Below are 12547 nucleotides of genomic sequence, written 5' to 3' on the forward strand. Positions count from 1 at the left end.
AGATATAGAATGTTCTTTAACTGTTGCCAGAGTGATACAGAATGTTCTTTAACTGTTGCCAGAGTGATATAGAATGTTCTTTAACTGTTGTCAGAGTGATATAGAATGTTCTTTAACTGTTGCCAGAGTGATATAGAATGTTCTGTAACTGTTGCCAGAGTGATATAGAATGTTCATCATTAACTGTTGTCAGAGTGATATAGAATGTTCTTTAACTGTTGCCAGAGTGATACAGAATGTTCTTTAACTGTTGCCAGAGTGATATAGAATGTTCTTTAACTGTTGCCAGAGTGATATAGAATGTTCATCATTAACTGTTGTCAGAGAGATATAGAATGTTCTTTAACTGTTGCCAGAGTGATACAGAATGTTCTTTAACTGTTGCCAGAGTGATATAGAATGTTCTTTAACTGTTGTCAGAGTGATATAGAATGTTCTTTAACTGTTGCCAGAGTGATATAGAATGTTCTGTAACTGTTGCCAGAGTGATATAGAATGTTCATCATTAACTGTTGTCAGAGTGATATAGAATGTTCTTTAACTGTTGCCAGAGTGATATAGAATGTTCTTTAACTGTTGTCAGAGTGATATAGAATGTTCTGTAACTGTTGCCAGAGTGATATAGAATGTTCATCATTAACTGTTGTCAGAGTGATATAGAATGTTCTTTAACTGTTGCCAGAGTGACATAGAATGTTCTTTAACTGTTGTCAGAGTGATATAGAATGTTCATCATTAACTGTTGCCAGAGTGATACAGAATGTTCTTTAACTGTTGTCAGAGTGATATAGAATGTTCTTTAACTGTTGCCAGAGTGATACAGAATGTTCTTTAACTGTTGCCAGAGTGATATAGAATGTTCATCATTAACTGTTGCCAGAGTGATACAGAATGTTCTTTAACTGTTGTCAGAGTGATATAGAATGTTCTTTAACTGTTGCCAGAGTGATACAGAATGTTCTTTAACTGTTGCCAGAGTGATATAGAATGTTCATCATTAACTGTTGCCAGAGTGATACAGAATGTTCTTTAACTGTTGTCAGAGTGATATAGAATGTTCTTTAACTGTTGTCAGAGTGATATAGAATGTTCATCATTAACTGTTGTCAGAGTGATATAGAATGTTCTTTAACTGTTGCCAGAGTGATACAGAATGTTCTTTAACTGTTGCCAGAGTGATATAGAATGTTCATCATTAACTGTTGTCAGAGTGATATAGAATGTTCTTTAACTGTTGTCAGAGTGATATAGAATGTTCATCATTAACTGTTGTCAGAGTGATATAGAATGTTCATCATTAACTGTTGCCAGAGTGATATAGAATGTTCTTTAACTGTTGTCAGAGTGATATAGAATGTTCTTTAACTGTTGCCAGAGTGATACAGAATGTTCTTTAACTGTTGCCAGAGTGATATAGAATGTTCATCATTAACTGTTGTCAGAGTGATATAGAATGTTCTTTAACTGTTGTCAGAGTGATATAGAATGTTCTGTAACTGTTGCCAGAGTGATACAGAATGTTCTTTAACTGTTGCCAGAGTGATATAGAATGTTCTTTAACTGTTGCCAGTGATATAGAATGTTCATCAACTGTTGCCAGAGTGATATAGAATGTTCTTTAACTGTTGTCAGTGATATAGAATGTGCTTCAACTGTTGCCAGAGTGATATAGAATGTTCTTTAACTGTTGTCAGAGTGATATAGAATGTTCTTTAACTGTTGTCAGAGTGATATAGAATGTTCTTTAACTGTTGTCAGAGTGATATAGAATGTTCTTTAACTGTTGTCAGAGTGATATAGAATGTTCTGTAACTGTTGCCAGAGTGATATAGAATGTTCTTTAACTGTTGTCAGAGTGATATAGAATGGTCTGTAACTGTTGCCAGAGTGATATAGAATGTTCTGTAACTGTTGTCAGAGTGATATAGAATGTTCTGTAACTGTTGTCAGAGTGATATAGAATGTCGGATATTCCCGGATACAAAATGGTCCCGATATGGAGTAGTAGGTCAATCAGTGACATTATTTTCAAAGTCATGTAAATTTAAGGCCAACTGGAATCAAATTTAACACATTTAAAAGGCATTTAAGACCTTAAAGATGCATTATACAACTTTTATGTGAGGAAAAAAAGTTGATTTTTGTGCGTATTTGACCTTGTATTTGACCCAGCAGCTGTATGAGTGGTCAGCATGGCGCTTTTACTTTCCTTCACAGTGATCTCTTGGGCCCCCCGGGATAAACTGTTTGGAAGACGGAGCCTCTCACCAGAAAACCTACAAAAGTATTGATCCTGGAGCTTTGAAGAGAGCACCGTGATGGAAAGTAAAGGCGCCATGCTGACCACTCCGCTGGGTCACTACAAGGTCAAATAAGTACCAATATCAACTTTTCTTTCCCACATAAGAAGTTGCATAATGCACCTTTAAGTTGGACAGAATTGGTCCACACACTGTCAGTGCCAGACGGAAAAACCTGTAAAACCCATGTCTTTCAAAACACTAAAGACTGAATGAAAAGTAGTAAGTTTGCATCAGCGAGTACCTTCCGATCGTAGGGCTCTCCCCGGAGCATCTCGGGGGCCATCCAGAAAGCGGACCCCACCAGAGAGAGCTTCCGGCCAACGTCCTTCACCGGCAGCTCCACCACCTCCCGGGCCAAACCGAAATCTGTGACCAGAGCCTCGCGACCACGGGACGTCACCCTGATCAGGCAGTTCTGCAAAATCAACACACAGAACCAGTCACACTTGCTGCAGGTGGCAAAGGCGGCCACTAGAGGGCAGAGTTGGCTTGAGCGCAGAAGAAGAGGACAGACTGTTGAGTGGGCTCTGGAACAATTCACATCTCTTTGTTTAGCCTGAGTTTGTTAAGATGACACTGAAAATTGCTATTCATTACAAAATCCACTTTCAGTCTTGTATAGAGACTACAACTATGGCCTAAATCTCCAGATGTTTTTGCCGACAAAGTAAGAACAAAACGAAAAGAAGGGACAAAATACAACTGAGCTTCAAGTGACAGAGGTTGACAGAGCAGAAAACATGCAGAAGTTTGAAATTACATTTTTAATCCAGTTTTACAGTAGCGGTTTGAAAAATAGAGATTACAATGCAAGTATATGGTGTTGAAGGCTAGCTAGTGCTTCAATAAGATTAACATACACACATTTTAACTTAGAAACAAATCCTTCTGGTCATCTTTCACAGACATCTGGCCGCACCAACCAGACCAGAAAATACCTGATTTAATTTTAGAGTTGGTTAACAAAATTTTGGACTAACACTAGACTAAAAGCATTATTATTTGACTAAATCTTAACTAAAACTATAAAATGTTTGTCAAAAGACTAATAACCAGAGGTGTGTGGATTAGCCAAACTATTTACCCAAGTAAGAACAACGGAGTAACATTAATCATTTTACTTGAGTAGAAATATAAAAGTAGTGGCCCAAACATTTACTTAAAGGGACAATACGAATTTGAAAGTATGTTCCTCCCCCTACATGTTCCAGCCATGTCCTCTAGTGTGTGGAATGAGCTCAGACCTCTAAAATCCTGCACTGTCACTCAAAAAGGTGTTAGTTCGGGTCCAAAGCTCTGTCAGGCACGAACTTAATATAGAAATTGCAGTTACGCGTAAGACCTGAGATGGCAGCAACAAATAACTTGGAGAAAATGTTACTTGAGTACTGTGAGGTACCGAGTAACTGAGCGTAAAAGTCTGAATCATGTTTCAGTGGTGACATACACTACCGCTCAAAAGTTGTGGGTCACTTAACCTCTTAACTCCCGCCTGAACCGAGAGCATTTTCTCCAGTTCAGCTTTACCCAAATCCTGTAGGCCAGTGTAACACCTCATTTGAAAGCTAAGACCTACACTAAATTGATCTTTTTTTCTCACATCATCAGATTTTTTTTCATCACTTTTTTTGTTGGGCAGTCATCTCATTTTTGTCAAATTTTCGTGACTTTTTTGTCACTTTTTTGATTTTTTTTTGTGTCAAATTCTTCACTTTTTCGTCCATTTTTTCTTCAATTTTTCTTCAATTTTTTCTCACTTTTTTGTCAAATTTGTGTACATTTTTGTGAATTTTTTGGCACTTTTTTCACATTTTCATCCTTGTTTTCGTCTCAGTTTTGTTGCTATTTTCACACCTTTTTTCCAGAAGCTTTTGGATTGGGGTAAAGCCAAACTGGAGAAAATGTGCTCGGTTCAGGTGGGAGTTAAGGGGTTAAAATGTCCTTATTTTTTAAAGAAAAGTACTGCTTTTTTTCAATGAGGAAAACATAAAATTAATCAGAAATACAGTCTAGACATTGTTAATGTTGTGAATGCCTGTTCTAGCTGGAAATGGGTGATGTTTAATGGAACACCTACATAGGGGCAGAGGTATCGCTCCAGTGTTCTAATGGTACATTGTGTTAACTAATCGTGTAAAAGGGTAATTGATGATTAGAAAAACCTCGTGCAATAATGCAAGCCCTGCTGAAAACTGTTGTGCTGATTAGAGAAGCTGCAGAACTGTCCTGGGTGACCCTAAACCTTTGAGCGGTAGTGTAAATTATGCATTAGTAAAAAGTACTGTATGTAAAAAAAACTGCTAGTAAAAGTACAATTATTTAAAACCTAAATTAAAATATGTTGTTGTTCACATTTAACACTGATGCAAACCCAAATTGCCAACTTTGTCACAGCTCAAGTCGATGCAGATGATTTAAAGATAAAGAAAATATGAAACGACTTGACAGACTGGCCACATGCTCAGAGCTGGAGGTGTGAGGAGTCTGTGGGCGACAGACCAAAAACAAGGCTAAATCATGCACTTAATGTATTTACTGATGCTTATAAGCACAGGTTTGTATGCAAGGGCATATATTCTAAAGCAGTGATAATGGTGGTATTCAGGGTCAGCTGTAATCTTAGACTTGATTTAGGTTTTAGTAATTCATTTAACGTTAGCTGTTATTTCTGGTGTGTTACTTAATCAAATTGTGGTCTAGTTTAGAACCTTTTTAGACCAGGTTTGTGTCTAAATGAACTGGTTGTTGTTTGTGTTTGTGATTTTGACTGCAGTGGTTTTTGTGATTCCTGGGAGTTGAATTGCAGCATCACGTTTCCACTCTGCAGCCTGCCATTAAAGGGATCTCTCCCGGGAACGTCTACAAGCATTACTTAAATGGGCCTTAACTTTTTCCAACCGCTTAAACCCTGAAACAAACCACTCGCTCCAAAACAATGGGCGCATTGACTCTGAACTTACGAAATCACTTGGTCCGTGAAGTAGGGTTAAGATGCCGGTAAATGCTTGCATGTGGCATGTGCTAATGGTGATGAAATGTAGACTATAACCTTCTGAAGAATTTAGTTTATGTCCTGCATGACCAACACAGAGATTTAACTGTTATGATCTGGGGTGACGCGGTTGGTTCAGGTCTAGGTTCAGCAATGCTCTGTGCCCAAAGAATGAGATCAGCTCACGACCTGAACATCCTGAATGACCAGGTTATTCCATTACATGGATTTCTTCTTCCCTGATGACAGGTATATTTCAAGACCACAATGCCAGGATTCATCAGGCTCACATTGTGAAGGAGTGAAACATCATTTTCACAGGGATCGGCCTCCCGCCCTGTGTGCGACTGCTGTCCTGTTCTCTCTTCACTCAACCCTTAGGGCCCCCTCTGCATGGGGTGAGCCCACTGGAGGTTGGGCGCACGTCATTCGTTTGGGGGGAGCCCGGGCACATAGGGTGAGGACTGAGGAGCTCAGTCACCCAGAAGGAGCTTGGAGTAGAGCCTCTGCTCCTTCACATGGTGAGGAGCAGATAAGATGGCTTGGGCATCTGTTTCTGTGGCCTCTCTGGAGATCCCCCCTGAACAGCAGGAGGAAGTGTGCATGGAGAGGGAAGTCCTGAAGCTCCTACATCCTGATCCTAGCTCCTATTTGTCACGTGATAAGATCAACCGTTAGGTCCCTATGCTGTTAGGAACTAGAGCTTCAGCTGCGTTTGCACAATCCGACCGTCACCAACAGCTGTTTTCTGAAAGAAAGCAAAAGTATAAACTGCCTTCATTTGGGAAAATATGACTGTGCTGTGGTAACTCGAACATTTATTTTATGGCTAATTGAGGGTAGTGTGGTTGGCGCGATGGCTTATGGGATGGCACATACAGCAGCTGAAGAACCTTCAGAGGTTCCAGTGTTAAAGGAGATATGATAGGAAGCACACACGCCGGGTTCGATTCCCACCTGGACGGGGCCTTTCTGTGGGCCAGGACTCCCCTGAAAAAGATATTCTTAATCTCAGTGGGACTATCCTGGTTAAATAAAAAAAAAAAAAAAAAAAAAAAAAAAAGAATTTGGACACTTTTTATCATGGTGGACGCTGCACCTCCGGTTTGGACTTAGCATTCAGTTTGTGCTTAGACTCCGGTTTGGATGGATGGATGGATCTTAGCTCCATTAAGGAATGTGCTGGAGAAGCTTTTGCACAGTGGTCACACTCTCCCATTGTAAATACTGGTGGAAAGGCCTTCTTTGCATGTTCTCCTCTAGGGCCTCCATTTTACCTACCACTGAAAACATGTACATTAGGTTCACTTCTGGGGCCAGGACTGCTGAAAAAACATTCTGAAATCTCAGCGGGACAATCCTTGCTAGATAAGGGTTAAAAAAAAATCCATAATCAACATTACCAAAGCTTAACAAACCTTTTTACACTGCAGCTTCTTTGCCCCAATCATCTCAGACGACAATTGCAGTTACATCATGTTTTGCATTTATCATGAGTCCCTCAAAGTTTTCACCACATCCAATTAATGCAACGGTCACTGCACCAATTACACACGGTTTCACACACTGATCCAGAACACAGGAGTGATTGTGCGAGTGCCCTGTCGCGGCATGGGAACTGTATGGCTTCATAACTATGTATTCACGCCTATGCATTCATCGCCTGTGGAAGCGAGCCAAAGTCAGTCCAGGAAGTAAACGGGGATGTGAAAGACTGTGATGATTTGCTGTTGCCAATGTTGTCACAGCGGCCAGGCTCTGTGGCTGTTGTTTAAGACGAAGAGCTCGATCTTGTGTTTCTAAATGGAGACTATAGCGTTACCTTTTGCGCTTCGCAGGAGTGCACTTTGAGATCCTGCCACTCCAGACAGCAGGCTACTCTTAACCCCCACCCTGAACTGACCACATTTTCTCCTGTTTGGCTTTACCCAAATCGAAAAGCCTCTTGAAAAAAGCATCAAAACTACGAGAAAATAAAACCAAGACACAATTATGACAAAATACAACAAAAAAAGCGATGCAAAGTAACACAAATGTGACAAAAACAGCTATGGAAAAGTGCAAGAAAGGTGTCAAAAAAGCAAAGAAAAAAGTGACAAAAAAATGATAGAAAAGTGACAAAAAAAATCGGCAATTGAGAGACAGAAACGCAAGGAAAGACCAACAAACACATGACAAAAAACGCGACAGAAGAGTGATGATGAAAGAAGTTAAAAAAGTGAAAGCCACACGGCGGCAATGTGAGGAAAAAGATATGTGTAGATCCATTTTGTAGCTTTCAAATGAGGCTTTACCTTTGAGATATGGGTAAAGTTGCACTCGGTCAAGGCAGGGGGTACGAGGTTAGATGACCAAATCTTAGAAGACTGAACAGTACAGCCTTTCAAAAGCCATACATCATTGGGACAAACGGTCAAACATTTTCATTACATTGATGTAATTAAGCTCCACACACATTCGGAGCGTCGCAGGATAACAGGACTCCTTTGTAAAAGAGACGCTTAATCTTGGGGGAACTTCCCTGGCCAAATAAAGGTCAAAAAACGCAGTTGTGAATAAATCAACTTTTGTCTCATTTCGTGACGTCCACAGACAGATGCTCCAGCACAAAAGAGCAGCCGCTTCGCTCGCCGCTCCTCGACATAACTTTCCTGTGCCTGTAGGAGCCCTGGCAACCATGAAGAGAGGAAAAGTCAAGGATTTGGTTAAAAACACTAATGCCTTTATTTTTTTAGACCAAACACCACCTCAGACGACACTTGACTTTCACAGAACTAAAACAAAAAGTGACATTTTGACTAAACTAGAACTCCAAAGCTATTTTAAGAGGTCTAAAGTGGGAAAACCTGGTCAGAAAATGGACAAAATCAACACACAATCAAGAAACGGAAGCTGAATTAGTACAAAATCGGGACTAAACCAGAACTAAACCAGGTCAAACTCATCACATTTCCAACGAATCTTGTCCAACACATTGTTTATTTAAATAGGGCCCGCTTTACAAGTGTGGACACAGAAAGGTGTGTCTCTAAAGAGCCGTAAAAGTTTCATTTGACTGCTTTGACACCTCTGTAAAACACACGATAAATGACACGGCTGGTGCTAATGATGACAGACAGTTGTCTTTATCACAGCACAAACTGTCTTTCTCTGTCAGTGACGTGCGGTGAGATTCGGCGCCGGTGAGGCACATGTTGTATAGAGTCTAATAGAAAGTCAACAAAACGGCAGAAAAATGCAACTTGCAGTCTGGTGGTAATTGTGTAAATGTTACTTTGAAATAACATCAGTATTTTCTCATAAAAAACAAAAACAATAAAACAAACAAAAAATGCATTCTCAAGATATTGCAAATAAAAATTAAAAGACTACATAGCATGCACTCCAGGGTTAATTTTGTCGACTAAAATATTTCTTCATAATTTTTTGCTGACTAAAATTGGACAAAAACTAAATTAAATGTTTTTCATGAGACAAACTATGACTAAAATGTCCAGATATTTTCGTCGACTAAAAGAAGACTCAATAAAAATGAAAAGAGGAGAAAAGAATGAATCCTTAAAATCATTTTCAATTTCACTTTGAAAGAGCCTCATATCATTTCAATTCACTGCCAACGGAACAGCTCGGTGTTGTGTGGGAGAAGAAGCTTGAAGCTTTGGATTGAATGTGATAATAAATATTATTATTGCAAAAATGTGCATGGAATTTTAGTCGACTATAAAATTGAAGACAGAAATTTGACTCAAATTAAATTAATTTTTTTTTAAAAACTAAAATATCTTAAAATGAACACCGGCCCACTCAAGCAATAAGTTATTGACAATCCTGATGTGCCACGCAGACTGTGGTGGTTCACACATATGCACTATAAAGACTGTAGCATTACATCCATAAAAAGTCAGACTAGTCAATAAAGTTGCCACTTTTAAACATCCCTTTACATTTAAAATGCCTCCTAAACTGTGCAGAGTAATAAAACAGACTTGTTTTCACTTCACATTTGTAGAAATGTGTAGTGTAGTTACAGCGCCCCCCATGGCCTCCCTCCTCTTCTCTGTGTATATAAAAGAACATTTTGACAGATTAGGAAGTTTGTCAAAAGGTTGTGGTCACGTGACAGGGATTTTCTTAAGCCTCAAGGTTAGTTTGACATTTGTTTGTGGGCAGCTAATAATGATCAGGTTTGCGATTTTTCTATTGAATATGTCTTTCTTTTACATTTCCCCCTTACAGCACTAGCCATCCATAAGAAATGTAACATGAGTGAACATGAGAGCGATTTGATGTCTGATCAGTGCTCGGACTTGAGTGCAGTGTTTTTGATTTTGCTGGTCGCACACCGTTGAGGACAAACCTTGGAGTTGAGGTCCCGGTGGTAGATGTTCTTGTAGTGCAGGTAGATCATGCCTCTGCTGATGTCACAGGCCAGGTCCACCTTCTCCCTCCAACTCAGAGGCGCGTCCTTACGGGCCAGGAGCTCCTCCAGGCAGCCCCCATTCACATACTAGAACAAATAGACAATCCATATTATCTGACAAGGACAATATAGTAATATAGTAAGGCATAAGGGTTGTATCTGACACCAGAGGAATCATCACTGGCATTATACAAAGTTTTACATAATTCTACTGCATAGATACAGACGTCAGCGTGTCATACTAGGGACGTGCCCTGGCGAGGGGGAACAAAGTCTGTTTAGGAAATCATTATTTTTTAACTCTTTTCAGACGTTTGCTACAACTAAAAACATATTTAGCATGCACAAGTCAAATTTGGGTCCTAATAAATGTCTTGACACTGCAGATTTTCCACTAGAAGTGGAAAAACCAGCACTCAAAGCTAACATTAGCATGCAGCATGATGCTAACGCTAGCAATATAGTTAGCATTCACTGTTATATGTACAAATTTGGACGTTGTACCATTTCGTTCCTCTCCATATCTCTGTATCTTTACTTGGTAGAAAATACATCTATTATTGAGCGTTTGTTAACGTCTTAGCCCACCGCCTGAACCAAGGAGATTTTCTCCAATATGGCTTTACCCAAATCTAAAAGCTTCTTGAAAAAAAGCGTCATTACAGCAACGAAACAAGGATGAAAATGCAATTAAAATGTGACAAAAGAGTGACCAAAACTTGATGAGACTAGATGCAAATTGGTCATTTAATACTCGCTACTGCCACCTCAGGCCTTACGCGGAACTGCAGTCTCTATATTACGCTCGTGCATGACGGCATTTTAGAGGCAGCTGTGGTGAACAGGTCTGAGCTCAGTCTACACATTAGGGCATGGCTGGAACATGTAGGGGGAGGAACATACTTATTTTCAACATTTTTAACAAAAACATGACAAAAAAGCAATGAAAAGCAACAAAAACACCCCCCCCCCAAAAAAACAAAAAAAAAAAGAGACAAAAACACAACAAAACAGCTTATAAAATGTGACAAGAACACAGCGACAACGCAACAATAAATTTACATCAGTTTGTAGGCCTTAGCTTTCAAATGAGGCGTTACACTGTTGCTTTCCAGTCGAGAAGCTTTCTGATTTGGGTAAAGCCGAACTTGAGAAAACGTACTCAGCTAAAGAGGTTAAAGTAGTTGTGGAGTAATGATTTTACCTCTTTGTTTTCCTCTTCGAACCCCCTCATATGTACTGTTATGCAATGTATTTATTTACTTTTTTATTACTTTGTATTAATTTTCAATAGTTTATTAATGTTAAAAAAAAAATGGAAAATGCCATAAATAGGTATCAACATCTGCTAACACCATAATAGCTAAATGTAAGTGTTTGAATGAAATTTAGCTCAAATCCTAAAAGTCATGGGCCTCTCCTGGTGCCACCCCGGTGAAATGATCTGGATCACATTCACTGTGACTCTGGCGTGTGAGTGTGCGGGAGAGACGGCCTGTGGGATGGAATCTGTTCGAGGCAACGCTGAACTTCTGAACTTTGTTGTGAGTAATGCTGCACCGTGTGACGAAGGAACCGCGAAATGACAAGCGTGAAAACCCACCTCGAGGATCGGATACAGTTTGTCTTCTTTCACACAGATGCCCAGATACCTGCAGTCACAAGAAGCCGCGGAGAACAGATCAGTCAGAGCTGTCACACAAACAACGTTACACTGACACTGGCCTTACAGGGAAAACAGGCTGTTTGGCAACGTTTGGAGTAAGTCTGGGGTTTTTATATATAGTTTTAATAAGGACAAAGACAAAATGATGATATGTATCAGGAAAATTAAGTTATATCATGTTGATCTACACACTGTAAAAACAAACTGAATAATAATACATTTACAGTAAATGTTATACTGTCAAATCTGTTAACAAACTATTAACAAAGCAAAAGTGCAAATTGTGGCAAATTTATGTACATATTTTTTCTGCAGGCAACTTACAGTTTTTTACTGTGTAATTTACTTTTGTTTTTATGGATCCATCAACAATTACCATGTTACAATTGTCTAATACTGAATGATCAAGACAGTAAACATAGTTGTGTTGCCTTCGCGGGTCATTTTGACCCGCTGTCATGTTCTGGGCATTTGGATGCAAGGTGACACAAGGGGGCGCCCTTCCAACCTTCTCAGTGTAAATGTGAGTTGACTTTCTTCAGAGTTAGACTTTAGGTCAGACACCATGAGTGACAGTAACATGACGCTAAATACAGTGAGCTCTTTGTTTCCAGTAAAAAGGCTGAGGCCTCATTGCTCTTCAGTCACAGACTGAGAAGTGAAAAAGGAAGTCATGGAGCTTCTGCTTTAGACAGAACTTCAGACTTTTGCTGCATGTAAGAGTCATATCATATTCTGAAACTCAAGTATGTCATAAGAACATAATATATGGACAATTGTTATTACAATTAGAAAAAGGGTTAATGTAGACACAAGATTTAAAGCTTTGTTACTCAGATCATATTTCTGTTCATTTATTTTCTGTAAATAGGAACCTTGGATCAAAGTTATACTAATATGCAAGATTATATCAGCCAGTAATTATAGTAATTGTACATATTTGTCTCTCTGTCATCATTCAAACTTACAATGAAAGAGGGAGCCTGCAAATTAAAACGCTAGCTGTAGTAAATAAGAAAGTAGAAAGTAGAAAATAAGTAAGTAGTGAAACTGTCGATAAATAGAGGTTTCTGCATAAAACTGAAAAAATGGTGTATAAAAATACGTCTATGGTATGGAATGTTTGGTGCAGAGAAAGTGTGTGTAAGGCCAGAGCAGGTTGTTTT

At 39.2% G+C, this 12547-nt stretch overlaps 1 protein-coding gene across 3 annotated transcripts in view; it reads right to left on the reverse strand.

Moving 5' to 3' along the window:
• LOC306972106 (dual specificity testis-specific protein kinase 1) overlaps nucleotides 1–12547 on the reverse strand; it is a 49801-nt gene that overhangs the window by 4721 nt on the left and 32533 nt on the right. For all 3 annotated transcript variants that reach the window (XM_079568588.1, XM_079568586.1, XM_079568587.1), the window contains 3 exons: nucleotides 11319–11367; nucleotides 9653–9802; nucleotides 2545–2718 (listed from right to left, as the gene is read on the reverse strand). In XM_079568588.1, coding sequence (XP_079424714.1) covers nucleotides 2545–2718; nucleotides 9653–9802; nucleotides 11319–11367 — 373 coding nt within the window. The remainder of the gene's footprint in view (nucleotides 1–2544; nucleotides 2719–9652; nucleotides 9803–11318; nucleotides 11368–12547) is intronic.

The sequence above is a fragment of the Gobius niger genome (genome assembly GCF_951799975.1).
Source record: "Gobius niger genome assembly, chromosome: 1".
In the NCBI taxonomy this organism is placed as follows: domain Eukaryota; kingdom Metazoa; phylum Chordata; class Actinopteri; order Gobiiformes; family Gobiidae; genus Gobius; species Gobius niger.